Source organism: Anser brachyrhynchus (assembly GCF_964034855.1).
Source record: "Anser brachyrhynchus genome assembly, chromosome: 21".
Classification (NCBI taxonomy): domain Eukaryota; kingdom Metazoa; phylum Chordata; class Aves; order Anseriformes; family Anatidae; genus Anser; species Anser brachyrhynchus.
In genome coordinates, this window is record NC_137714.1 from 1585090 (window position 1) to 1612728 (window position 27639).

Sequence of the window (27639 nt, forward strand, 5' to 3'; positions counted from 1 at the left end):
ATCCTGGGGCTGCGTGGGGCACCCTGGGTGTGTATGGGGCTACACCGGGCATCTGGGAGGTGCATTGGGGGGGTGCATGGGGCATTCGGGGGGGTGTATGGGGGCATCCTGGGGTACTTGGGGTGGAATGGGACATCCTGGGGGCTCTGTTGGGGCACAGGAGGCATTCTGGAGCTGTGCAGGGGCACACGAAGCAACCTGGGGGTGCATGGGGCTGTATGGGGGCAACCTGGAGATGTGTGGGGGCATGCGAGGCATCCGAGGGTAGGGGTGGGGGGGCGACCTGGGGGCCCTGTGGGGCACACGAAGCATCCTGGAGCTGTGTGGGGGGTGCATGGGGCGTCCTGGAGGTCTGCGAGGTGCTGGGGGGTGTCCCGGGGCTCTATGGGGGCACCCTGGGGGTGCACGGGACAATCGGGGGGGGGGGGCAGTGCGTGGGGTGACCTGGGGAGTGTGGGTCATCCCCCAGCACCCAGGGGCCCCCTGGGGACCTGGGGGGGCCCCCTCGGGGTCAGGAAGCTCCCTGAGGTCTCGCGGGGGGGGCACACACCCTATGGGGCCACCCGTAGGCGTAGGGGGGCCTCCTGCCGGGGGGGCGGGGGGGGGGCGGGCCGTGGGGCAGGGAGGGAGGAGGAGGAGGAGGAGGGAGGAAGGGGCGGCGATGCCGGGCGGCTCAGCCTCCCCTCTGCCCCCCCGCCGGGCAGGGCGCGCCCGCGGAGCGCACGGAGGGACCCGCACCGGCTGCGCAGGTAGGGGACGGGGACGGGGACAGCGGCCACCCCCGGGGGCACAGGGGGCTGCGGGGACGCCCCCGGGCAAGCGACGCCCCCCCCCCCCACTAATAGGGGAACCCCCCCCCCCACCAGCACCTTTTCCCCAGGCAGGGAACACCCCAGGGTATGTGGGACTGGGGCCACCCCGGGGTGGGACGTGGGACCCCCGCTCCCCCAGGGGAAGGGACAGGGGCTGCGGGGCTGTCCTGGGACGGGACGGGGCCAAGAGCCACCCCCGGGGAGGGGAGGGGAGGGGACGGGAGGAGAACCGCCACATTGGGGATCGGCACCCCCCGGGAGGGGACAGGGGGCTGGGGACTGCAGGGCCACCCTCTGCAGGGCCGGGGGGGACACCCAGGTGGGGGACGGGGGGCTGCAAAGCCACCCCCTGGGTAAAGTGGGGAGGGGACAGCGGGGCCGCGGGGGGACAGGGGTCTGGCCCCCACCCTGTCCTGTCTCCCTCGGGTATCCTCACAGGGCCCGTGGAGGTCCCTGGGGCTGGGGGGGCAGCCATAGGAGGGCCACGTCCCACCCCAGTTTGGGAGGGGATGTCCCATAAGTGGCCCCAGCCCCATAAGTGCCCCACAAGTGGCCCCGGCCCCATCGATCCCACCCAGGCTCTGGCAGCCCAGATTTGGGGCAACTCTTGCAAGGCCCCTTCCCAACGCAGCCATCCCAAAACAGCCCGGCAGAGGGAAGGCGCGACCTCAGGGGGGAGGGACCCCCCCCCCAAAAAAAAATGGGGTGCAAGCCCCACTAATGCTGCCCCCCCCAACTTCAGCCACCCCGGGCGGTGGGGCGGCAGCGGGGCCGCCGGGAGCTCGGCCGCCCCAGCACAAAGAGGAATGCACCGAGCACATGGTTCACATTAGCCCTGGAGATTTTTTTTTTTTTTTTATGATTATTACTTTTTCCCCCCCCTTATTTTCTGCCGCCCGGCCAGGGAGCACGGAAGCGGCGGCTGCCCGGGGCGAGGATTTGAGCGCCGGGCGAGGGCTGGCAGCGCCGGGGCCCGTTTGGGTTTCGCCGGCGGGGAGGGAGGGAGCACGCGAAGCCACTCTGGGTTTTCCTTTTCCTCCCTTTCATTTGAGTCAGAGGCTGAAGTCACCAGCGCGCGCTTGTCCCCGAGCTTTTTCCCCGCCGCAGAGGATGCGGGGATGCCCGTGAAGGGGATTTGGGGGAGCAGAGCCGCCCCGTGCCGCCGCCACGGTGCCGCATGAGGCCGGGCAACTCGTCGCACGGGTAGGTGCGGGGACGGCGGCGGGGAGGAAACGCGTTTCCCCCTCCTCCCCGGCCAGCTGGGCTGCTTTTCCCCTGGCGGAGCTGAACGAACAGCCCTCTTCCTTCCCCGCCGGGGTCGCTCGGGGTCGGGCGCATCCTGCCTGCGCGGCGGGCGATGCGCGGGGGCCGCTTCGGCACCTTTGTGCCTCAGTTTCCCCAGCTGCAGAAAGAAAAAGGGGGGGGTGCCTCGTGCCGGGAGTGGTAAGGGGGAGATAGGGGAGCTCGGGGACCTAGGAAACACCCCAAAAAGGGTGTGCAAAAGCAGATGCTCTCGCAACCCTATTTTCAATAGGCAAGATGTGTTTCTCCAGCTGTTTCATCCCCGTTTGGGCAACAAGAGGGAAAAAGAAGCTTACAAAGCTTGCAGAAGGCTGGGGTTGGCCAAGGAGGCTTGAGAAGGGGAGACCCTGGGGGCTTCACCCGCTCCCCCCTGCCGGGCGCTTTGCCGGGTCCCTTTACACCGCATCCCGATGGGCACGAGGCCGTTTATTGCCGTGACGTGGGACGGGCACGGGGCCGCTCGTTCCTTCTTCCTTTCCGGGAGGGCGAGGAGGAGGCGGGTTGAGGCCGAAGGGCAGCGCGGCTGCAGGCACACCAAGCTACCGGCACACCGGCAGCTTTCGCTCTGTTGTTTATATTATTTTCTTTGTCTTGTTTTTGAAAAAATAAAAAAAAATCCAGCGCAGCTCCGGCCCACCTGCCATTTCCACGATGCTCCCCGGGAAAGCGGAGAAGAGGATGGCTTCGTCCGTGTTCATCACCCTGGTGCCCCCGCGGAGGGAGGCGGCCACCAAGGAACGGCCCCAACCGGGGGTGTCACCCCCCGTCCCCGAGGGCACCCATCGCCCCCGGGCATCCCCGCCACAGCCCCTGGCTTTGCCCAACGGAGGTGAGGGGCGTCCGAGGGGTCCCGCGCACGAGGACGATGCCGGTGCCGAGGATCCCGCGGCGACGCTTTGCAAAAGGATGCGGGTGCAGGCAGAGGGGGGGGAACGTGCTTTTGGGGAGGGGTGTTTGGGGGGGGTTGTTCCCCAAGCCGACCCCGGATTGGATCCGGCTGCTGGGGAAGGGCTGTGTTTGCTCTCCATCGCCGGGCACTTATCGGCTCTGTTTGTCTCCTCCTGCCGGGCCGGCGTTTGCTTTTGGGGCTGGTCGGCGAGCGCTGCGGCAAAGCGTCGGGGTGTTATTGCAGGGGGAGAGGTGTGGGATGGGAGCTGGCGTCGCCCTCCCAACGCGCCGTGCCTGGCTTTTCCTGCAGAAAGCTGCCCTCGGTCCCCACCAGCGCCCGTGCCTTCGTCCTCACCGGTCCTCATCCTCTCCGAAGTGCCCCAGCCCTTGTCCGCGGAGGCGCTGGGTCCGGCGCTGCAGCAGCTGGACCTTGCAGCGCCTGCCACCCTGCAGGTCAGGCCCACAGGATGCCATTGCCCCCGCGCCTCAGTTTCCCCACCCTCGAGGGCTTCCACATGACACGCGTTTGCCTCCTGCTCACCAGGCTCCTTCTGCCTTCCCTGCCGAGCTGAGGCCGCCCAAATTTTGCCAGGAGCAAGCAGACAAGCTGCCGTGGCAGGATGCGAACGGGCACCTGGAGAGGGATGGCTCCAGAGGTGAGCAGGGGGACCCGGCTGCGTGGCACAGGCTCATCCCCAGCTGGGGACGCCGAGGCCGACCCCCCCTCATCCCCTCCCGCAGACATCTGCGCCTTCTGCCACAAAGCCGTGGGCCCGCGGGAGCCGACGGTGGAGGCGATGCGGAAGCAGTACCACGCCGACTGCTTCACCTGCCGCACCTGCCACCAGCGCCTGGCTGGGCAGCGCTACTACCAGAGGGACGGGCGCCCCACGTGCGACGCCTGCTACCAGGTACCCGTCCCGACGGGATGCTCGGTGCCCCCAGGGATGTCGGGGGGCACCGGCATCACGCGTGTTCCCCCCATCGCCTCCAGGCCACTCTGGAGAAATGCGCCAAGTGCCAGGGGCTGATCTCGGAGCGCATCGTGCGTGCCATGGGCAAGGGCTTCCACCCCAGCTGCTTCGCCTGCACCGCCTGCGGCCAGGCCATCGGCGCCGAGAGCTTTGCCGTGGATGAGCGGGACGAGGTGTACTGCGTGGCTGACTTCTACAGGTAGGAGAGCAGCCCTGGGTGGGGGCTTTCAGCTTGTCCCTGCCGCCCCCTGGGGCTCACGTCACCCCTCTTTTTGTCCCACCAAGGAAATACGCCCCGGTGTGCGGTGCCTGCAAGCTCCCCATCATCCCCAGTGAGGACCAGGACACCTACAAGATCGAGTGCCTGGGACGCAGCTTTCATGAGAGCTGCTACCGCTGTGAGGTACGGTCCGGGGTGGGGGGCGGCTGAAATCCAAGTGGGGTTGTCCTGATGCCTCCGCAAAGCACCCGCGGTTGGTGTTGGATGGGTTGGACACAAGGTGGGTTTTGTGAGAATGCGGGGCGCATTGGCACAGCATCCTGCATGGCGCGGCGTCCTGCGTGCGATGCAGCGCGGGGCTAAGCTGTGGCCTCTGTGCTCCTGCTCCTCCGCAGAGCTGTGGGACGCCCCTGTCGCCGGAGCCGACGGAGGATGGGTGCTACCCCCTGGGCCAGCACCTCCTCTGCAAGTCCTGCCACGTCCGCCGGCGGAACGAGTCGTCCTGCTAAAAACCCCCGCTTGTCCCACGATGTCCCCGCAGGGAGCGGCGGGACCGGCGTTTTCGTTGCCACAACGGGCCGGGACCCTGTCCCTCAGCCCTCTTCCCAACCGCTCGTTGCGAACAGAAAAAGCCCTGGCAGAGCAGCAGTGGTGGGCGAGCTGAGGTTTCTTTTGCCTTTTTTTTTTTTTAAAAAAAAAAAACTCTTCTGAGGCCGGTTTGGTTTCCTCGGTGTTTTTCTTTCTTCTTGAGCTTCCTTGGGGTTTCATTTAAACGTTTCTCTCTGGGGTGATGCAGAGAGCAGCACTGATTTAGTTCCTTGTAGTTAAATAAAACCCCAAACTAAAAATGTAGTTTCTTTCATCCACCCGTTTCCTGTGTCCCGGACCTTACAAAACACAAGTTTGCAAATAGGGAAAAGCCACTTCTGGACTTATGGGCTGCTGTGGGTGGCAGGAGGCTGGACGTGAGCTCGCTTGGGTTGCTCGCTGGGAATGCAGCTGCTTTTGGGGTGGGACGCGGTGATTCAGCAGGCTAGGGGAGAGTAGAGGGTCATTTGGGGGGGCTGGACTTGGGATTTTGCAATGCAGCGCTGATAAAAGGATGTTAGGACGTTTGTTTTTGCTGATCGTCTGTGCGCCGTCTCAAACAAGTCTCAGAGCCAGCAGAGGGCAGCCGGAGCACAAATTCCCCCATCAGGCAGAAAAAACTCTGTCTAAATTCTGTCTTCTGTATCCAACAGCACTGGTACCAATGCCTCGTTTTTGCATCTTATCCGAGATAATACTGCTCTGCTGGCAGGAGCTTTTTGACTTTCCTTTGGTCGAATATGGAAAAAAAGGCGGAAATTAACCCTATTCCCTGTGCTTCTGACATCTGTGCAAGCAGTGCCACCAGCGCTCCTTGTTGGTGTTTGGGAGTGTTTTACAAACCAGCCAGACACAGAGGGGGTCTCTTTTTAACCAAAAGTGTTCATAATGTCACAAACCAAGTGCAGAAAATAGCAAAAGCATCTGAGATGATATCTAATGCTTTCCTGGTGAGAAAAGGAAGATGCAAAAAAACAAACAAACAAAAACAGCTAAACAAACAACCAGAAAAACAGCAGATAAACGCTTCTAGGTCACGTTGAATAATGTCTTTCCAGCACGTGCTGTATTTCTGAACGAAAGGGTTAACGTGTGGGTAATGCACGCACTGGAGTCCGGCGGGCTGGCCGATTAATCACAGCAACCCCGCAAATGTTTCCTGCCGTCTCTCCCCATCTACAAAGCCTATTACTCACGTTGGTAATGTGTGTCTATGGCCATCAATCAGGTCACAACTTGCTGTAAACTATTTATAAATAGGATGCTCATGTAAAGTTGTCATTCCCGGAGCCAGGACGGTCACGTATGGAGGTGGCTTTGGGTCTGGCTGGCCAGGGACGTCTCCCACGCCAGGGATATCCAGTGCTCAAAATCAGCTCTTGTTTCCAAAGCCTCTGCCCTGTGGGGGAAGCCAGGCACCAAAAGGATGCCAGAAAAGTAAAAAGACACGGGCAGGACTGTGGGAGTGGGGAAGGGAAGAGCCAGAGAGCAAAGGGCTTCCCACTTTTTTGCAGTATGGGTGTTTTCCAGACAAGGTTTTCAGGGAGGATGGAAGCGTTGATGCTGAGCAGTGTTTTGGATGTGTTATTGCATTGCACGCTTGTTAATCCCTCTGTGCAGCACCTTCGGGTGCTTCACAGCCACGCTACCCCTCTGCAGAGCTAAAGCGAGACGGCGTCCAGTACTTCCCCACAGAGCGAGCCAGGACAGTCTGTTAGCACCGGGAGTGGGGCGATTTTTAGCCAGAGGCAGGAAGGGAAAGGTTTTTATCAACACAAAGCCTTGGAGGGGAGAGGAACAGGGCAAGGTGCAGCTGGAGAGTTCAGCAGCATGGCAAAGGGATGCAGAAATGGTCAGATTTGGTACTTTTTTCCAGGAGCAGAGAATGACAGGAGTGGGCAGATAGGGAGGTAAGCAGATAAAGGCTGATTTAAGCTGCTTTCTTGGTGGATAAGGGGAGAAGCATTATGAGCTGGGGCCTGGAGAGTGTTGTTAAGCCTGAAAAGCACAGCCCTGGGTTTTCCCCTGGGAGGATCTCGAGGAATTGTGCTGTATTTCCAGCCCCGGCTGAGCCATGCAGAGGAGATGTTCTGGGGGGTCCCATCCAGCCGATGAGCAAGCAAATGCAGTCTGCAACAGCTCAGCCTGTCCTTGGGCTCCTCACCCCCCTTACAAGCGATTTTGCAAGGGGAAAAGTTTAAAGTCTGCCTCCTTACTCAGCACCAATGCACCTGGATTTGCCAACAAAAATACAAAGCACGCCTGGAGCAACGCGAAGCTCCTGTTTTGCCCAGGGAGCCCCCCAAAGCCCTGCAGAGCCCCACCGAGACCACCCAGAGGTGTAAAATCCGCTTGAGGTCTCACTTGTTGCCTTCCAGCAGAGGTGCAAAAGGGCACGGAGAGCCTGCGAAATGCGCCGACCGGGCCCTGCCCGCCCCTTGGCTGCTGCAATCAGCCCGTCTTTTCTTGCAATCCCTCTTGGCAGGCCAAGGCGAGCAGGGAGGGACCTGCGAGGCAGGCTGGCTGCCCTCCAAGGAGAAGCAAATGCAAATATTTCTTCACTTCAGCCTGGGTGCGGCCTGGGGATAAAATTTCTCTGGTCTTTCCCAGAGAAGGCATCCGATACCATACCCTGCTGCAGGCCCAATTTGCTCTCAGGAATATGAGAGTGTATGACAAACCCTGCAAAGGTTATCTTTCTTGCGACTCAAGGGACAGCCATGTTTGCTAAAATGAGCTTTTAAAGTGAAGGATGAGCCAACAGGCATGGCCATACTGTTTTTAAATCAGTGATCAAGGTTTTGGTTTGTAACAAATTGCGCCTCTTACAGGTTTTGTTTGTAAGCTGAAGATTTTGGTGCAGCATAAGCAAGTCTGAAAAGGGAAACGGGTTGGAAACTGCCCCATCAGCCGTGAGAAATGTGAAAAGCAGGCGGCGGACAGAGGGGGAGAGACGAGCCGGATTCCTCACATGCTTTCCCTCTGCCATCACCGCCTCCAAGGTGCTGTTGGCCATGGAAAGCAACCGGGGAGCGGGGAACGAGAGCCAGCCACCAGCAAACGCTGTGGCAAAATGGGTCAGTTCTCAGGAGGGAAAACTGAGGCTAGAGCAGTTGAGGGGGCATTGCTGGCTAGAAAGCTGTTAATGGTGATGCTTTGTTTTCCTTTTAAACAGGACAGAGCGCTGAAGAACTGGATTTTTCCTTTGGTTGACCTGAGTTAATTACAACCATATCCCAGCCGGATTGCTGCAGCGTTTTCCTTTCCGGCAGACCATTCGGACGCATTTCCTGCATCTTCCCGGATTCAGTGCAACCTGAAAAGCTAACAGCTCTTTCATGAAATGTGGTCTGGTTGAGGTAGAAGGATGAAAAGCAGCCGGAATCATTCTGGGTTAAAAATAAGTGGAGCAGTGCAAGCCCTGAATGTTTCCAATGTCTCCAGCTTCAGAATTTGGAGCACGGCCAGGATGTAAAAAAAAAAACCAAACACCGTGCACTATTCTCCTTTTTTTCCAGTCTCCCTGCAAAAGCAAGCCATCCAGGCTGAGATATGTTTATGGGAGGATCCCAAAGCAGGATCAGGCTAGGATTGTCACCTAAATACCCAGTGCTGGGATTTATTTTTAACACATACAGTGTTTTTGATACGCGAGGCGAAATCGATGCAGCCTGTTATGCAAGCATGTTACCAGCCTGCAAATTATACGCTGTTAAAAAAAAAAAAAAAAGGGAAAAAAAAACCACCCTATTTCTGAAAATAGATGCACAGCACATGTCTGCAAGCAGGGCTTTGACATTTTATATCCCAGCTTTACTTCATCGCATCAGTGGCAATTACAGCATCCTGCAGCCCCATTTCCTGGCTGTGAATTAACGATTTTCACTTGGACCTGACTTCAAGCAGCTTATGTTTCTTCTTTATTTTGCAGGGGTGTTGATTAGAGCCCATAGGTGTGGGGTTTTGTTGAAAAAAAAATATATGTAAAGCCTGGGATAGATTTCTCTCGGGGGTAATGCTGCATTTTGCAGCAGCGGGGCGTTTGTCAGGGCAGCTCATTGACCTCGATGATTTATCACTGGAGGCATGAGGCGGGGGGGATATCTCCTAAAAATAAATATATCCCTTAATTCTCCGTGCGGCTAAACTTTCCCTCACGGCCCAGCCGGGGGAATAGACTTTAATCTCCTTTATGCGCCCCTGCAGATGGCTTCGTCCGAGGCAGGAGTGTGCTGAGACGATCGGCCTCGTCCCTCCGCCGCCGGCCGCCTCCCTTTCTCGCCGACCCTGGCGTTTTAAGGGCACCACGTAGCCTCCCCATTTTGCGGATGGAAGAAAAAGAAAAATAGAAAAAGGAGGATATTTGCCTCACAAAGGAGGGAGGAGGAGGGGGCCGGGGGCTGCCCGCCTCAGGCACCAGAGCGCCGCCTCGGCCGCGCGTGGCGGCCGCCCGCGGTACTGCAGGAGCCGCCCCGCCCGCCGCTCGCTTCACAAAATGGCCGCCCGGCCAGGCCACGGCGAGCGGCGCCCAGGCGACAAAATGGCGCCGGGCGGGCAGCGGGGGGAAGGACGGGCGGCGCGGGGCCGGGGCGGCGAGCGTGGGCAAAGCCGTGCCAGGAGCACGGCCGAGCGGCCCCCCCCCGGCGTGCGGGGCCCCTCCAGGCGGGCTGTGAAAGCGCTGCGGGTGAAACCCGAGCTCCCCCCGCGCCTTCCTCACGCACCCCCCTTCTCCCCTCCGCCTTTGCAAAAGGACGCGAAAATGCCCGGAGATGTGCGTTTCCACTCGGCCTCGGGGGCGGCTTCGGCCTCCCTCCCGCCGCCATCGCCCCCGTGGTCCCTCCACGCCACAGCCCGCCAGCACCGACCCATTTGGGGCATTTTTTTCCCTCAGAGCATGAAGATTTTGGGGCCAGAATTGCTCTTTCCACCACCCCCTCCACACACACACACGCACCCCAAGGTGGGTAGTTCTATGCCTAATTCTTTCTCCTCCACTGCTTTTTCTCCTTCGCAGGGGTTGAAGCCACCGCCTCTCGCTCTCCTCACAGCGTGGAAAATGCCCAAACGTGATTATAAAAAAAAAAAAAAAAAAGGCACCGAAAACCCAAAACACCCGAGGAGTGATTTATCTGCAGAGCTGGAGGGGCGCGGGGAAGAAGCCGCTGCTTGCCTGGCTCCGCACGACAGCCTGCCCGCCATTCGGGTAATTAAAAGCATATACTTGGTGTGATCAGACGTGGTAATACCGTAAAAAAACACCCCGTCACATCCAAATGCTCGCTGGAGGCTGCAGCCAAGGTACCACGTACGCTTCTTTCTTTCTTTTTCTTTTTTTTTTTTTCAGTTAATGCTGTCTTACCTTTCTCTGCACCACAGTATTGTTACATTATAACATTGCCCCTGCTTTGTTAAAAACCACACACCTAAAATACTACTACATTTTTTTTTCTTTTTTTCCCTAGAATTACAGATTTAGGCCCATACAGATGTTCTTTTATTTCTACATATATCTATATTTATATATGTCCTTCTTCCAAGGACAGATTACAGAATATAAAACAAAAGCCACACACCTAAAACACTATGATTTAATTACATATAATTACTCCATTTTTGGCCCGTATATATGTTTGATTTTATATTTATATATATATATTACCTGTGTTTTCCTCCATTGGCTTTCTACTACAATATATCCTAAAAGCAGAAGAAAAAAATGCCATCATAAAAAAAAAAAAAAGGAAAAAAAGAAAAAAGCAACCCATTTCTTTTTAACAGTCCATGATGGAAGTTTGTGCCTGAATGTTTTATTTGTTCCACAGAGATGTAGATTTTTCCATGGGATATTTGGGGAGGATTTTTTTTTAATTAAAAGAGAAAAATAAAAAATGAAAACAATGAAACAGAACCAAAAATGGAAAAAAAAAAATAGAAAAACAAACCCCAGTAACTGAAGCTGCAAATGCAATCAAATAGTCCAGATCAGACAATTCATTGTACCGAAAAGAGAGGACAAATTAGTTCAACTTAAGTGGCAGGGCTTTGCTGTAGCTCCGGGAGGAGGGATCAGCTCCTTTATTCCACCATCTAGCGCTCCAAACACCACCATTTTTTGTGCTTTTGTGTTGGTGCGTTTTGTTTCCAGCCACGCAGGCTGCAAACCCCGCCGCGCCGGGCACATACGGTGTACACAGAGATTTTGTGCACGCAGGCAGAGCCGTGCCCCGGTCCTTGTGCATTCCTTTCCCTTTTATTATCTGCTCTACGGCTCGCTCTTTTTTTTTTCTTTTTTTTTTTTTTCTTTTTCCCCTCTGTGGGTAGGAAGGCTTCTCTCCTCTCCCCAGCTTGGCTGCTTATTCCAGAAGTTTCTACAGCAGAGGAAATTGCACGGGGGAGGGGAGCACCCACTGCGGAGCCTTTGCCGCAGCGCCGGGCAGGCGTGGTCCTGCCGCCGGGGGAGGAGGAGGAGGAGGAGGAGGAGGAGGAGGATGCACCACCACCTCCCTCCCTCCCTCCCTCCCTCCCTCCCTCCCCGGTTCGGAGGGGCTCTGGCGGCTCGCAGCCTCTTTCCGAGCCTCTCCCCCCTGCTACATCTCCCCATCCTTGAAGGGGGTGCTGGGAGGTGTTTGCAAGGCTTTTTTTTTTTTTCTTTCTTTTTTTTTTTTTTCCTTCCCTTCCCCCCTCCCCCTTTGCTAAATAAATTAAAAGCAGAGATGTCTCCTGATGGAGATGGATGAGGCTGGGCTTACAGCAATGGGGTTGCTCGCTTGCATGCGCTGCTGCAGCCTTGATCTGCGGAGCAAGGCTTTGCTGCTGATGGCAGAAGTGACCTTTCCCAGGCGGTGGGAGAGAGGCTTCCCCTCTCCCCAACGTGCTTCTGCTTGGAATTCATTTTAAATAGCAGCGTTATTATTTTTTATCCACCCCCAGCCCCCCCCGAACAGCTTGCTGTTTCAATGATTTTTTTTTTTTTCGGTATCCTGTGGGTTGAAGCTTCCTCATGATCGTTTTTTGTGTGTGTGTGTGTGCGCGCTTTGAATTGCATTTTAAAATTGCCCAGCTGGAGACAAGTCTTGATTAGAGCTGGAACAATAGCTCCATTTTATTAATAATGGGAAGGATTTACAATTCTACAGCACCTTCCTTGGAAGGCTTTCAAAATCATTTGCAAACACACACAAATTTAAGCTTTCACAGCTCTGCCTGTGAGGTGGGTAAGTATTTTAATAGTGCCACCGAAAATCACATAGACCTGGAATCGGTGGCAAATCTCCATTTCTGAGTGCTAGAATAATGACAGATCTGGTGGGTTTTCGGGCTGCAAAGCTGGGAGGGGGTAGGTTGGTATGCGGGATGGATAAAAGCGGTAACCTAAATCTGTTTAGTGTTCTCTGTAGATGCAGAGTATTTTGCTGTGTCCTGGGAACTGGGCTGTTATTTCTCAGCCTGCTCCACGCAAGCGACCCTTCCTTCTTGCTCTTTGCCGGAGTGAAGATGTGGACTTGCCTGCTTGTCAGTAAACATCTGCTTATAGATTTTTATTTCTTTAATTCATTACCTTTTTGTAGTCCCCAGGTGACCTCCTTTAGTGCTGGCTCCACTGTGATTTGACCACAGCTTTGCATTAAAGCAGGCTGTGAGCGCTAATGTGTCTCCATGCAAGCCAGAATGACCTTGCCTGGGGGACTGGGCCCACCAAGCTAATGCAGATGCTCCGCTTCTATTGCACAACCCTGCATGCAGCTTTTTTCTGCACATCCCTTCCCTGACCCAGGTAGCGCAGGGGACTGTTGCAATCGTATGGGTGAAAGCTGTCTTCTGCTGTAATTTTTTCTCCTCCTAGGGAAATGCAGGATTATTTGTGTAATTCCCACTCCACGGTAGATACCTTCTCTGTAAGTCCTGTAAACACGTAGCGATCCAAGGGCCATCGGGGCAGTCGGATCTGGCCTTGCCAACGACTGTAAGGCACAGTGGTCTGGTTGTGTGTGTGCTGTACACTGGCCACAGAAAGCCACAATGTTTCTGTGGTTACTTCTGTCTGGATAGCATGAGGAGGTCCCAGGGCTTCCCCTTCCCACCACTTACTGTTTCACAAGAGAAAAGGCCGGTGCTTCTGGAAAAAGCTCTGCCTCGTGGGCTTTAAAAACAAACAAACAAAGAAGGAATAAAGAAAAACTGCTGTGGATTAGTCATCTTTATTGTTAAAGGAGGCTGTGTTTGCTGGTCCTATCTCTGTAACGCAAGTGCATGCGAGATATTAGCTATTAGCTTTATTTGTGGAGGCTGGTAATGTGCTCTGGTCACTGCTCGTTGGAGTTGTGCCACCAAGGCTCCATCAGGCTGCTGCTGGCAGGTGGAAAAACTGACAGTCTGGCTTTTCATACCCTTCCATCCATTTTCCCTTCTCACTGCCAATATCTGCATTGGCAGGTGTGGAAACACAGAGGCTGTAACAACAGCAAGTGAGGATAGATGAGCTGTCTTCTAGGGTCCGATGCCAGAGAAGAAACCCCGGTGTATTTTTTTTTTCTTACCTCTGGTAGCTTTTACTCTAAGCCCAATTGACTGTATCTCGTGAGAAGACGGAGTTTGATCCTTTTGGATGCTAAAATCGGTGCTGCTTTTAATCCTTTGTTTTTTTCCCCTTCCCCGTGGTCACACAGAAGAGCGAGCCATGCAATTAAAATGGGATAGCAAAGGACAGCTCCCTCCCCCTTTCCCCTTTCAAAAAACCTTCCAGAGTTGTGTGCTCTTGAACTGCTGCATAGGCAGAAAACATACAATGCAGTTGTCAGCATTGTGCTGATGTGTGGCACATTAAAAAAAAAACACACACACACACAAAAGGGGTGGGGAGAGCGGGCGCCTCCAGGGAGTAAAACTGTGGGGCCCCTTTCCCTACAAGTGAACAGACCTACGTGCAATAGTATATTACTCCTAATTTTGCTCGGGCAAATGCAATGCGCAGACGTCAGAGGGAGCATTGCAACATGCTAAATTGTGTTGCCGAAGATCAGGGTCCCCTTGAACTATTTTTTCTGTGAACTTGCTCCCATGAGATGTTGCGGCTTCATTACTTGATTCCTCAAAGTTGTGCTTGCTCACCAGGAAGAAGGGAAGTACTTCCTTGCTGGGTGCAATTTCTTTTGTTGTGTTGCAAAATGTAACAAAAAGCACCTGGTTCTGGTCTCTCCCAGGTCGTGCATGACTTCAGCAGGCAGGCAGAGCCCTAGCAGTTACTAGTGAGCAAGGAGAGCAGGTATCGGCACCTTGTCCTTAGCCTTCCTTAACGAGAATGTTGGGATTGGTGTTGTGTGAGTGCAGCCTTCCTTAATGAGAACATTGGCATTGGTCTTGTGCGAGTGCCTCTGGCTGACCAGCGGAGGGGCCCTGCCCTGCTAAGCTGGAGCAACACCTAATGAGAAATGCAGCGATTTCATTGCCAGCGAGGCAGTCTGGTTGCTGCAGTGATTTGTAGCGCAGCTATGACTCTATGCTCTTCTGGCAAAAATTTAGCTGAGGATCAGTATGAGGTGTCCAGGCCAGATTTCATGCCGTGCTCCCTGTGCTGGAGAGCTGGGGGAAACTGGTGTGTGGTGTACGTGAAAATTGCCAATAGCTCGTGTGCCTGAAGTCTCATCTATATTTGGATTAAGTGAGCGTGGGCAGGAAAATAATTTTATTCTCTTGCTAGGATGTGTTTGGAGATACGCCTTGTGTTCCTCAGAGGCCTCCACTGGCCTTGTGAGAAACACTCCGTAGCCAATAACTTAGGCTCAGGCGAGGATCTCAGTGAAGTAGTAATTTATTCGCGATTGCAATGGCGGGCGCCCCACAAGCAGGAGAGCGCGCCTACTAGTTCCAAAAATACAGTTTATATACTTTTTGATGACAGGACCCTCCCCTGTTTCCCCACTGGAGTGGGTAATCCAGGTTCACAATCTATCTGATGCTTCACAGACAATGCCTGGCCTTCAGTTGCCGGCCTGTTTTTGAGATGGTAATGTTTTCTCCCCTTATCTGGCTTGACTTAACATAGTGATTTTCACCTGATTGCTCTAAGGAGTCTGGTTGTCTGCATTTTAGGAGGACACCTGCTGAGCTTTCTTATCACTGTAAGCATATCTCAATACCACATTCCTTCCTTCTATACAATGTAACACTGCAAAAACAACATTTCTATTCCCACAATTCCCCCCTTTTCTCTTTTTATAATTTGTTGATTTTTGCAAAATTTTTCTCTAAGATGTAATCTGGTAGATGTCTTCCTCTTCTTTACTTTCTTTGCTTTCCATTTCCTCTAATATCATCATCTTATCTGAGTAGGGTGGTGGATCCATGGTCATTTGTTTCAAAAGTGCAGTTTCAATTAACCGCTGGACAAGTCCCCTTACACAGGGGATAATGCGACAACCAATGGCTGTCAAAACTCCTGCTACTACAATCAAGGATGTAAATATGGACACTACCATCCCTTTCCATTTACCAAACCAAGATTCCAACCATCCTGTGATGGAAGTGTCTGCTCCTGAGTTTTCTGCCAATTCATTGGCAAGGGTGGTAAGCCCTTGCAATGCTCTAGTTCCTGTGCCATCCGGGGCAGTATTGTTAGGGATAAAAGTACAACAACGGTTGCCCAGCATCATGCACACACCACCTCTCTCCGCAAGATCTAATGTTATTCTGTTTTCCCAAGCCATTTTGCTGGTGGCATCTAGTTGTTCAGCGATTCCTCGTATCGCATCCTTTGTATAATTTATGAATCTCTGCTGATTATAGTAAATATAAGTAATCCAATCCACATTCTTATTGATTGTTACCCACCAGAACAGTGACTCAAACCCTGCAGCAATTTGATTCCTGGCTTCCTGTTCATCGGGAACTCCTCTAGGCACCCCAATAGAATCTACGTATGCTCTATCATCAAATGATACTCCTAAGCTTCTTTTACTTCTTCTGGGTATTTGTGATGTTTCTCTTTCAAATGCCAGGGTGAAGGGTATAGCTAATTGAACAAGTGCACAAGTGCCTCCCCAGTTAGATGGTAGGGTGGACCGTAAGATCTTCCCTCCACAGTACCACCAGAGATCTGCCCTGGGGATCTCAAATCTTGAATAGTTTCCCATCAAGTCCTCGGTAGCATTCAAGGTCCTCGTGCACAAGGCAAATTCTCCCAGATGCCAGGTAGCACTCACACCCTGCCGTGAGAGGCAAGCTGTATGGTTACCTATAGCTGTGGAGAATACAGGGGGAGCCCTGATACTGCTATCATGCAAGGAAGGGAATAGCAAAGAGAGAGACTTACAGGCCTCATTTCCCCAGGCAGTCTTTTCTTGGTACAATGCAATCATACATCGCATTCCCTGGGAATCCTTGGTCCACCCCAATGGGCAGGGCACTATCTGGGCAATCGGTCATCCCGAGGCACAAGCATAGCAATTGCTATGGTTGAGACTCTGGACAGTATATTTGACCCATTCTATCCAGGCATTCACAACCCCATACCCTGTTTCAATCTCAAATGTTTGAACTGCCGCATTTCAAAGAGAGCCTCCTGTTTTCTCTCCTGTTTTCTCCTTGAGTTTCTCCCTTTCTCTGATGGCAATAGAGGATTGTTTCCATACAGCTATTCTCAATCTGGCTGTTGGGCCTCTCCCAGTTATTTGTTGTCTCTGCTCAGTTGTCATTGGGCATTTAAATCTCCACAAGCTAACACCTCACAAACATCAAACATGACAGATTGTGGTACATAACCCTCTGTCACATTCACCCATATTTTTATGGGGTATCCCATCTTACTATTATCTGGTCATGCCTTTTCCAAGTTGCCAATTGACCAAGGCTTTCTCTGAGGCCTATAATCACTAAAAAACAAAATTAATAATTGATTTTTCCCTGTCATTATTTTTAAACCTTAGGTTTCCAAATAATTATCAATACAAAGAATAAGATATACACTACTACCATAACAAACCCCCCTTGGGAACACTTCAATTCACTATAGGCCAGTCCTTTCTCTCAATCACAAGTCACACTCATTAGTTACCTGTGAAAATAAAAGGTTAGTTTACAATCGCAAGCTCTTATCCCGCTCAGAGTCCACTATGAGATTTTTCTCTTCGATTTCAGCTTCCAACAAGTCTTCTGTAGGAACAGCTTCCCAGGTACTAGGGTCGACGGATGCCTTCACTCGAGTATAGTGAGTCCAACCTTTTTCCGCAGTTCCTATGGCTGTTTCAGTGGTTAGTAGTACTTGGAAGTGTCCTTCCCATTTGGGCCGGAGTTGATCCTTTCCAGGTCTGAATCAGGACCCAATTTCCCACGGGTCCTGAGAAATGACAAAGAAGAGGACAACCCCAGAACACAGTTCTTAAGAAAACTCTCTTGTTTCGAATTGTGGTATCTCATCCCTTCTGCCCAGACAGGGTAATCCGAACAGCATCTCATACGGTGAAATTCCTATATTGTTTCTTGGTGCTGTTTGAACCTGGAGGAGTGCTAAAAGTAAACATTTTACCCAAGGAAGTTGGGTTTTTAACACTAATTTAGTTAATTGCTTCTTTAATGTCTGGTTCATTCGCTTTGCCTTCCCAGAAGAGGAGGGGTGCCAGGGGGTGTGAAAAGCCCACTCAATCTCTAAGGCCTGCATTAACCCTTGCAGTACTTGTGAAGTGAAATTATTTCCTTGATCTGAATCAATGTTTTCAGCTATCCCATATCTAGGGACTATTTGCTCCGGTGATACCTTAGCCACCGTGTTTGCAGTGGCAGATAAGAGGGGAAAGCTTACACCCATCCAGTCACGTGGCCAATTAGGACAAACAAGTACTTAAATCTCCCTCCTTTACGAAACTCAGTAAAGTCTACCTGTATACTTTGTAAAGGTCGAATCCCTGGCTCCCGTCCCCCTCTAGGTTAGTTACAAATGACCTTTTTATTTGCTTTTTGACATATGGTACATCCTCTGCATATTTGCTTCACTAAAGTGTATATTCCTACACAGACATACTTTCTTAGCACAACATCACACATTGCTTGCATCTCCCAATGACTCTCTTGATGTAAAACATCATATTTGCCTCATTGGTGCTTTATTCAGCATTTCTCTCCCATCAGGGAGTATCCATTTTCCCTCAGGCTTCGTGGCTCCTGATTCCTTACAGAAATCTCTCTTAAAAACTTTTTAGTTCTTTCTTAGTTTTCAACAATTCCCTGAATCCTCTCTGGATTTATTCTCAGTTTTCCCTCAGACATTAGATGCCTTAAATACCTGACTTCTCTTTCTACGTATTGTAATTTATTTTTCAATACTCCCAAGCCCTGCTTTCCCAGAAAGTTGAATAGCTTGTTAGTAGCTTCCTTCACAACTGTTTTCTCCTGTCTTGACAATAAACAATCATACACATTTTGTAACAGAAATTCCTCCTTGGGAGGTTGGAATTGCTCCAAAATCTGTTCTAGAACTTTGCCCAAATTAATCAGAGGCCCTGTAAACCCCTGAGGTAAAACTGTCCATATGTATTGTTGCTTCCGCCCCCACTTCAGAGTCTTTCCAGTCAGAGGTGAATATATCTTTGCTCTCAGGGCCTGAGAGCACTCCATTAATACCACTGTTATTCCAGTCTAACAATTTACTATTTGAATGCCCAATTTCATCATCAAATCCCTTCCCAACAAGTTAGTCCCTGCCTTGGGTACATACAATAATTGCCCAGAGATCATTTTATCCCCTAGTCTCAGCTTGGTACCCCCCAAAGGTGGCACTGTTACCCCAGCCCCTTCTACCCCCATCACTTGTTAGGGTTTCATTAGTTAATTTAATCCCTGATACTTTACAGGCCAGCAATGACCTAGCTGCCCCTGTGTATTGTGTTTGATGGCGAGGTTCGGGAGGGGGCTGCAGTGGCAGCCCCCACGAGGAGAATCCAGAAACCACCCCGTAGCAGATAAGGGACAATTTCATCCGGCCCCAGAGGGGCCCACCGCTGCCCAGAGCCAAGCCATGAGCAACACAGTCCGTGCCTCTGTGAGAGCACATCCACGAAAACAAACATACAAACAAACAAAAACCTGCTGCTCAACAGCAGCTGGGAGAGCGAGGAGCGAGAAACCTCCCTGCAGACACCAAAGTCAGCACAGACGGACGGGGTGGAGGCGCTCCAGGCGCCGGAGCCGAAGCCCCCTGCGGCCTGTGGAGAGGCCCCTGGTGGAGCAGGCTGCCCCCCCCTGCCCCCCCCTTCTCGATACTTGGGAAACTGACCAAACACCACAGCAAATATACCAAAACTTCTAGACGGTTACTTAGATAATGCCTACATCCTCTTTCCCTGCTCATTCAACTTTCCCAACTCATTCAAAAAAACAGCTCTGTCAAACATTACATACCACACCTTTAACACCTTTAATAACCCTTTTTAACACTTCTTCCTATCTTTCTCCAGCCTGTACTTTCTCCAAAGTCTCAGTCATTAGCCAGCTTAATTCCATACCTTTCTCCCTCATCCCATTTTCCTTCTCTCCTCCTTCTTCCACTCCGGATATTCCTACCTGAAGTGGCCAGCCTGCCCACACTTAAAACATCCTATCAAAGCCTGTCCCTGCTAAGATTCAGGTCACAACACGGGTAGCTTTCCTTGCCTGCCATTCCTTCATCTCTCTTCCCCTCTTTTCCATCCTGGCCCTGACTCCCCCTGAAGATTTTCTTCCTCTTTCTCCAACCCTCTGCCTCACTACCTGCTACACTGTCAATACCATTAGTTTCACTCTCTGCTTTTCCTTCTCATCTCCCCTCTTGACACACACGTTCAGGGCCTCCCACAGGAGGGCCCCCCAGTGACTGTTCACTACATCCCCCCCCACCTTCTGGAGCATTTTTCTGTGCATCTTGCCAGGCTTCAATCACAAAATGAACTTTCAAGAGCCCTTGGGATACCGGGTCCTCAGGATTCATCCCCAAGTACTTTCTCATTCTGACCCCAAGTCTCTCATATGATTTCTGTGTTGCACACTATTATTCTTCCAGCCAGGATCGGCAAGTGGTTATTTCTGCCCTGCCGGTATTACCCCTGGTCCTGGAGGATGAGTTCTTTCCCATTTTTGTATTGCAGCTCTCCTCCTGATCATTCCCATTTCTTTCCCTGTAAACAACATATTTATATACATAATTCCCCCTCCCCAAGAGTATAAGTTAGGTCCTAGGAAACTCCTAACCTCTCTGCTGGTAAGGAGGGGGGGAAGTTCACTTAAGAGGATACACAGATAGTGTTAGTGCTGTTAGTATCAGGGAAGGCAAAATTCTCAGTACCTCTTCTACCTTGTTCTAATTCTTTTACCAGTTTGGGGTACCTCCTGTTCCCAGAGCTAATGTTATCTATAGTTCCTGTCTCTTCTTTCGGAGAAACTGCTACAGCAGCCGCTGCTGCTGCAGCAACTTGGGGGTTATAAGGAGGAGGTAAGTTATCCAGAAGGTCCCATTTATCACTTGTCTCTTCCTTTTTCTTTCCCTCTTTATTCTGATTTTTGCTCAAAACCAAATTTATTCCTTGTATCCAACAAGCTGCATACTCCGATTCTTCTTCCGAAAATGGAAATTTGTTATTAACATAAAAATTTAAGGCCTGACATACCCAATCTTTGTCAGACCCGTATTTTGGCCAAAATACTGCAGCTCCTTTAATTGGTTCTTTCGTCCAGACTGATACACAATATTTAACCATTTTCTCCCTATCTTTTTCCTTAGTTTTGGGGTTATTCTTCCAATTTCTCAACATCCTTCCTAAAGGACAGTCGGGAGGCACTCCCCCAGGGATATCTCCCTGTCCCTTGGAACTCATATTTCCCATTTTTCCTATCCTGGAAAATGGGGGTGTACTGCCAAGCACTTCCCCGTGCAAGGGCTACCGCACACCTATAAGTTACCAAATTTCCCTGGTGTACTCCGAGCACTACCCCATGCAAGGATTACCGCACACCAAATTTCCCTGGTGTACTGCCAAGCACTACCCCGTGCAAGGCTTACCGCACACCAAATTTCCCTGGTGTACTCCGAGCACTAGCCCGTGCAAGGATTACCGCACACCAAAATTCCCTGGTGTACTCCAAGCACTACCCCGTGCAAGGATTACCGCACACCAAATTTCCCTGGTGTACTGCCAAGCACTACCCCGTGCAAGGCTTACCGCACACCAAAATTCCCTGGTGTACTCCGAGCACTACCCCGTGCAAGGATTACCGCACACCAAATTTCCCTGGTGTACTCCAAGCACTACCCCGTGCAAGGATTACCGCACACCAAATTTCCCTGGTGTACTCCAAGCACTACCCCGTGCAAGGATTACCGCACACCAAATTTCCCTGGTGTACTGCCAAGCACTACCCCGTGCAAGGCTTACCGCACACCAAATTTCCCTGGTGTACTCCAAGCACTACCCCGTGCAAGGATTACCGCACACCAAATTTCCCTGGTGTACTCCAAGCACTACCCCGTGCAAGGATTACCGCACACCAAATTTCCCGAGACTCTTCCTTTCTCTCCCTTATCTCACGCTTCGTCCGTCTCCGGCCGCGCCCCTCGCGGAGCTACGGAACCGCGGATCAGGACTCCGCACTCGCTTCGTACAAAAGTACGTCTCAATCACACATCACACATCACACAGAGTCTCACCCGACCCCCGAGGCAATACTTAATATTTCTTACCTTGGTCTGTGCACAGAGTTACCGGATCAATTCTTAAAACCCTGAGTGCCTACCTTCTTCCTTTTCCCCACTACTTCACGGATCCTGCCTCTTTAATCAGTCTCGGGCCCTCTGTCAGCTCTCCGCAGAACCGCCACCGTCGATGCACAGGACCGCTGAAATCAGCGGGGCATGCCTTCCTGCTGCTGCGGCGGTGGGGCTCCCTGGTAGGTGACCGGATCCCGGACGAGCCCCCAATTGTGAGAAACACTCCGTAGCCAATAACTTAGGCTCAGGCGAGGATCTCAGTGAAGTAGTAATTTATTCGCGATTGCAATGGCGGGCGCCCCACAAGCAGGAGAGCGCGCCTACTAGTTCCAAAAATACAGTTTATATACTTTTTGATGACAGGACCCTCCCCTGTTTCCCCACTGGAGTGGGTAATCCAGGTTCACAATCTATCTGATGCTTCACAGACAATGCCTGGCCTTCAGTTGCCGGCCTGTTTTTGAGATGGTAATGTTTTCTCCCCTTATCTGGCTTGACTTAACATAGTGATTTTCACCTGATTGCTCTAAGGAGTCTGGTTGTCTGCATTTTAGGAGGACACCTGCTGAGCTTTCTTATCACTGTAAGCATATCTCAATACCACATTCCTTCCTTCTATACAATGTAACACTGCAAAAACAACATTTCTATTCCCACAGCCTGCAGGTACAGTGGACCAACAAACCGGCCGTTTGGGATGATTTCATGTTTTCCAGGCTGGCACACCCTGTGGGACTCAGACTTACTTTTCCTTGGCAGTTTGGGACAACTAAGTGAGAGTTACCTTGTGAGTGCTGAACTTTTACCGCCCCATGCTTTGGATTTAAGAGTTACTAGAACTACATCTGCGAGGTTTCCAAGCTAAACAAAACCTGAATTTCTGGTGCCAAAAAGCAAGCGAGTGATAGAAACCTCCGCTCCTCCTCCATAAAGGGGGAAACCACAGCCTTTCCAGCTTTCCTATTATAGCGAAGAGTTAAAAAGACATAAAGCTGCATCGTGAGGTCTGCAGAGCTAGTGGTAGGGTAAAATGAAAGCCAAAGCTAGACGATAAACTGTTCTCCTGTGCTATATTGCTGGAGAGGATTTAAGACGCGATAGCTTTCAATACACAAGTACTTTTCTTCTATGCCTTTTCCTTGAAGTGAGAGTGAACATGGCACGAACGTGCACAGTCTGCTTCGTTTAAAACACAGTTACATCGCTTCGGTATCAAAATGTCATTTGGTGAAACAAAAGCGCTGATGGTGGCTGGCTTGCAATTTATTTTGTGCTGGGTGTGCTGATCAATCAGATGGGGAATGTGGGGAAGAGCAGCCTTCAACTCACAGGGCTGGACTGTGTTATTTGTGTTAAACCCTTGTCCTGCAGCATCTTCAGCATGATTTCTGTGATTCCTTCTGGGCATTGCATGTGGGGCCTTTTATGTAGAGTTAACGCACAGCAACGGGGTGTTAAAAATGGCAAAGTACAGAATACAGTGATCTCTTCAGTCCGAATGGTTTGGTTTGGTTTTAAATCCTTTGCAGTGTGGGTCTGGCTTCCCCCCTTTCTCCCCCCCTTTTTTTTTCCCTTGAGGCATCTTATTTTGCAGCCTGGCAGACTGAAGTCCTCTGTCTGGTCGTTGAAATACCCTGTGTTTGGGAAAAGCGAGCAGGTACAGCTCCTCATGTGGTCGCAGAGATCTTTGGGGCCAAGGCAGAAGCTGGCACCTTGATGTTTCTATTTTTTTCCCTACATTTCGTGAAAAACTAGGTATTAATTCTACTATATCTGCTGCACAGTAAGCAAGAGTGAGCTCTTTTGCAGTCCTGTGAGTGCACATGGTGTTTTGGTTGCGTGGCTTAGCAATTGCTCTGTGCGGTGCTGAAACGTCTGTTTTTGTATAGCAATGTATTTTGAAAACAGAAGCGTGCTTTTATATATATACAAACGGGTTCACTGTAAACCAAATTCCAGGGGCTCCTGAGCTGTGTTTACTGTGCTGCAGAAGGTAGCTGATGCTAACCCACTGGCTACAGTGGCAGTATTTTGTGGCAGCTCCCGTCCCCAGTGCTGTGCGGATAAGAACACCGGGTTTAGCTGGGAGTAGTGTTTGAAAAGGAATCGCTAAATTCTGGGTGCAACCATTTCAGTGACTTGAAGGGAGTCTTCTGGACCGAGCTACCACATCTCGAAGGCTCGGAGCAGTAACCCTCAAAGAGGCAAGAACCAAAATCAATAGCTTTATTAATACAAATCCTATGCTCTGTGTTGCTTAGGATCCAGAACCGGGCTTCATGTTCAAAGCGTTATCGTATAAACCAATATCCTCCGTCTTGGCAACACATGAGCCCAAATATCAAACAGCACCAATCCCTCCTTGGAGAAAATTATCCGTTGCATAAAATGTAATGGGTAAGCAATAAAATTAGCCCGGTAATTCAGGCTGGCTTAAAAATGAGATAAAAGCCTGGCTGGCAATTTGATATTCAGCTGCCATACTGTCACGTTAATAAATATAGTCAATGAGCAGGAAGGGCACGTAAATAAATTTTCCAATGGCAAGATGGAGGCTGGAGCTGGCCAGCTCAAACAAAGCAGAGCTCCGAGTGTTCCTGGTGCTGTCTGAGAGCCCTTGGCTGAGTAACACACCATTTTCCTGTAAAAAGCAAAGCAAGCTGGATGCCTGCTGGACACTGAGGATAATTGCTGTGTGCCGTGACTGCGGCCGCTGCAATCCTTGCAGGTCTCAGGTCGATGCAGCCGGCCGATGTCCCCGGCTGCGGGGAGCAGCGTAACGCCTCCCTTCCCCATCCCCAGCTGCACTGCTGCGAGCTCAAGAGGCAGAGCCCTCGCTAAGCCAGAACCAAGTATAGGAAGTCACGGTCTTAGCAAATATAGCTCTGGTTGCTGTCCTTGTTCGGTATCTAATCTTTTCTTTTTTAAATGTTTGGCAAGCAGTCCCTGCAACACGTGGCAGTGTGCTCCACCACTTGGGTAAGACACCGTGTTAAAAATGTTACGAACATTATGTTACGTGTTAAAAATGTATGAACTTGCCTTTTCAAGTGTTGTCTGCTCGCTCTGTGACGTGCCCTTCAATGTATTCACATTTCCTCCTAGATGTGAGGCTGTCTCTGGCTGTTCCCTTCGCTTTTTTTATGGACCCCAAGGATGTTTTCTGATTCTCCTGCCCTTTTTTTCTCCAAACTGGAGAGCTGCTAACTTTATTAGCTCCTTATATGGCAGCACCATTTTCTCACGCCTTTAATGGCTCTCTTTTGATCTGTCCTGCTCTTGCTTTGCTTTTCTTGATGTGAACACAGTGTTCAAGCTGAGATGGGTTTATAACCTGCTCCCTCGTTAATATCTGGCCTGGCATTTTAATCCTCTCCAAGCGGTGATAAGAAACATGCAGATGTTTTAACCGAGTGTTTGACCGAGATACCCAGAGATAGCTGGGTTCTCGCTACACCTACCGCGTGTATGAGTAATTAAATTGTGGCTTGCCGTGCGCCGGACCCTGCCCTGGTGTGTGCCGAAGGCCGAGAGGCATCAGATGGAGGAGAGCAGCTGGACTCTCCTCTTCTTGGCTCTTTGACCCCCGAGGGGCAGCAGCACACAGGGGTGCAGGGCTGCCTCGGCCCTTGGTGCTTGCCACCGGGCTCGCGCCGTCAGCAGAGCCGGGACGGTGGGCTGGCACGGGCGGCGTGAATGCGTGTCCCTCCTGCAGTGACAAGGACAGCAGTGGTTGCTGCCACATAAGGCTGGTCCTTTATCGAGGTCCCTTTGAACCTCCTGAGATGGAGGTTGTGCTCTCTTCTGTCTTGCGCATCAGCCTGTGTTCTTTAAAATCTTAGAGGGAGCTGGGGGAATCCCGTCATGGCGGCATTGCCCAAGTGTGGTTGCGTGTTGGAACTGGGAACAGTTTCCCCCCAAAGCATATGAAAAGTATCAGAATGGTCCAGAGCTTCGTTTTGCGTCAGGGGCCAGGGTTCGTGCTCCTCTTCCAGCTGGCTTTCATGTAAATGGAGCCTTTTAAGCACTAATTTCAACCGTTTCTTCTGTCAACAGGGTCGATGCCTTTGTTTAGGACAGCTCCTGGTCAGCCTGCAGACGTCCCTCCTGGCCAGCCTGCTCTCAGGATTGTGGTGTGACAGCAGTGACCCCGCGTGAGGTTTCTTTGAAGGACCCAGGAGCCCGTGTGGTTTTCTCTTGTCCCTTGGAGGTGCTTCCCTGGCAGGGAGGGAGGGAAAATGGTTGGAAATGTTGCCTCAGCAAGCATGCCCAACTGGGGAGGGGAAAATACGGCATCGAAAAGCCACTTGATGCATGGTTTGAGGGAAGGGGGGTTCTTTCCTCCCCAAAGTGGATGCCTGTGGAGTGCTTTAAAAAGGTACAGACAAGTAGTTCCTGCTCGTTGGGCTTTTGACCAGTTAAAACAAAGAGCTAAGCCCATTTCCATGGAGAAATGTGTGGTGGAAAACTCTGGTGGAGTACATTAGCAATGCCTTTTCTTGTGCATGTGTGTGTGGCTTGGTCACATGCTTTAAATAATAGATGGTTTGCATGCAAAAGATTTGTTTATTTATTTTTAATCAGTAGATCTCAGTTTGGCAGAGCAGTGTAACACCCATCATCACTGGGGAAACTGAGGCACGGGGCCATGAAGGGATCAGCCTGCAGCCGCGCGGCAGAGCTGGGGATAAGACCCAGGTTTGCAGAGGCTCAAGTTGATGTGCGTCAGAGGTCTGATTAAATCAAGAGATTTGCAAGTTTAAGTGACCTATAGCTCGATGACTTTGACCAGTTGCTGCCAGAAGGTTACAGCCGCCCTGGGCAGGGTCCTGCCAGACCGGGCAGCACCTTGCAAGGTGCCCACCAGAGATTAACGAGCGTGGACTAAAGGCAGAGGCGGCACAGTTGAGCTCCGCTCATCCCAACAAATAAGAACATGGTTTTAATCAATAGAAAAGCGCCGGCAGCAAGCGGGAGGCTTTGGCCAAGGAAAATACTGAAATATTAGTCTGCTCTCTGTGGTGAAAGCAGCTAACTGGCTTATGTGGCTTCAAAAAAAAAAAAACAAAAGTACTAATGGCCCTGGGTGCGTGTTCAGTTTTATCCTGACCTCAGACTGCTCACTCGCTGCTGCTCTGAGTGTTGTGGCGGTAATCAGTTGGGCATTTTCGGACACATAAACGAGTAGTATTATCAGCAACGCAGAGTCTCACTTTTTTTCCTGTAGGTGAAAAAAGCTACCCTCCAGGTTAAGGACGTGTAGCTCCGGGTTCAAGAGCTGCCCTTCAAGCAGGGGTGGGTCAGACCGCGGCCTTGTCAGCAGCGTTAAGTATCAAAATCCCTGCAACTGTAATTTCACATCCCGGCACGCTCTTTTCGGCACTTCGTCCTTTCACGGCGGATGCCGGGGTGTGAAGCGCTGCCTGCCCCGTGCCGCTTGTCGTGGGCGGCTCACCCTGCCAGCGCTCCGGCACTGGGGCAGGCAACTTCTGCCAGCAGCGTGCACGGAGCTGTACCTCCCAGTGGGTGCTTTTCTCAGAAAAGCTCCGCAGAAAATCCACGCTGGGGCGCGGGAGCAGGAGATGACTTGCTCTCCGAACCTCTGAACGGTGGGAGTTTGTTTTCCGCGGTTCTCAGGGCGACGCGGCCTCCCCGTTTCGGTCGGGGGAAGGATTTGGCAGCGAGGCGCCCGTGGCCGTTTGCATAAGAGCGAGTATGATTCAGTGACCTCCCTCCCACCGCCAGAGCGCTTGGCGGGCGGCCAGCGCTGCCAGCCCCGCGTGAGGTTGCATATAGCTCTGAACTTTGGAGTCATTAGAGATAAACAGCGCTATAGGCTTGTGAAAGGCCGCGCAACGCCGGGCCCTTGTCTGCCTTAACCTAAATTAATTTTTTACTCGCTCTTGCTGATTGCATCGAGGCAGCGCGCTGGGTTTTCCTTCGCCTCGGTTTGCATGTCACGGAAAGGGGGAGCCTCGAGGCCCCGGCTTCTGAGCGGTGTCGGGGTGTCCGTGTGTCCGTCCCGCCCTGGCCCCGTGGGAGCACCAGGCTGGGTGCCCTCCTGGGAGCATCCCTGTGTTGTGGGGCACTGGGGGGGGCTTGTCCTGGGCCCCCTTGCGTTGTGTCCTC

At 51.8% G+C, this 27639-nt stretch overlaps 1 protein-coding gene across 5 annotated transcripts; it reads left to right on the forward strand.

The window, feature by feature from the left end:
* Positions 1-604: 604 nt before the first annotated feature.
* Positions 605-26069, forward strand: FBLIM1 (filamin binding LIM protein 1). 5 transcript variants are annotated; one of them, XM_080564395.1, is made up of 12 exons: positions 605-749; positions 1869-2015; positions 2741-2943; positions 3313-3455; positions 3547-3658; positions 3744-3913; positions 3997-4175; positions 4262-4379; positions 4592-7861; positions 7960-11998; positions 13985-14046; positions 25567-26069. In XM_080564395.1, exons 2-9 carry the CDS (start codon positions 1990-1992, stop codon positions 4703-4705), a joined length of 1065 nt encoding a protein of 354 aa, XP_080420521.1. In that variant the 5' UTR covers positions 605-749; positions 1869-1989; the 3' UTR covers positions 4706-7861; positions 7960-11998; positions 13985-14046; positions 25567-26069. The 5 variants fall into 5 exon arrangements, with proteins under 5 accessions (XP_080420521.1, XP_080420522.1, XP_080420524.1 ...); XM_080564396.1 differs by lacking the exon at positions 13985-14046 and having other exon boundaries at positions 7960-9987; XM_080564394.1 differs by lacking the exons at positions 13985-14046; positions 25567-26069 and having other exon boundaries at positions 653-749; positions 1865-2015; positions 7960-10721.
* Positions 26070-27639: the final 1570 nt, after the last annotated feature.

What these genes read in the sequence shown, in the direction of transcription:
- FBLIM1 (XM_080564395.1), top strand. Translation starts at nt 1,990, where the DNA reads ATGAGGCCGGGCAACTCGTCGCACGG. An exon ending in CAGCGCCTGCCACCCTGCAG is followed by an intron (nt 3,456 to 3,546) that starts GTCAGGCCCACA and finishes CCTGCTCACCAG; the next exon opens with GCTCCTTCTGCCTTCCCTGC. An exon ending in AGAGCTGCTACCGCTGTGAG is followed by an intron (nt 4,380 to 4,591) that starts GTACGGTCCGGG and finishes GCTCCTCCGCAG; the next exon opens with AGCTGTGGGACGCCCCTGTC.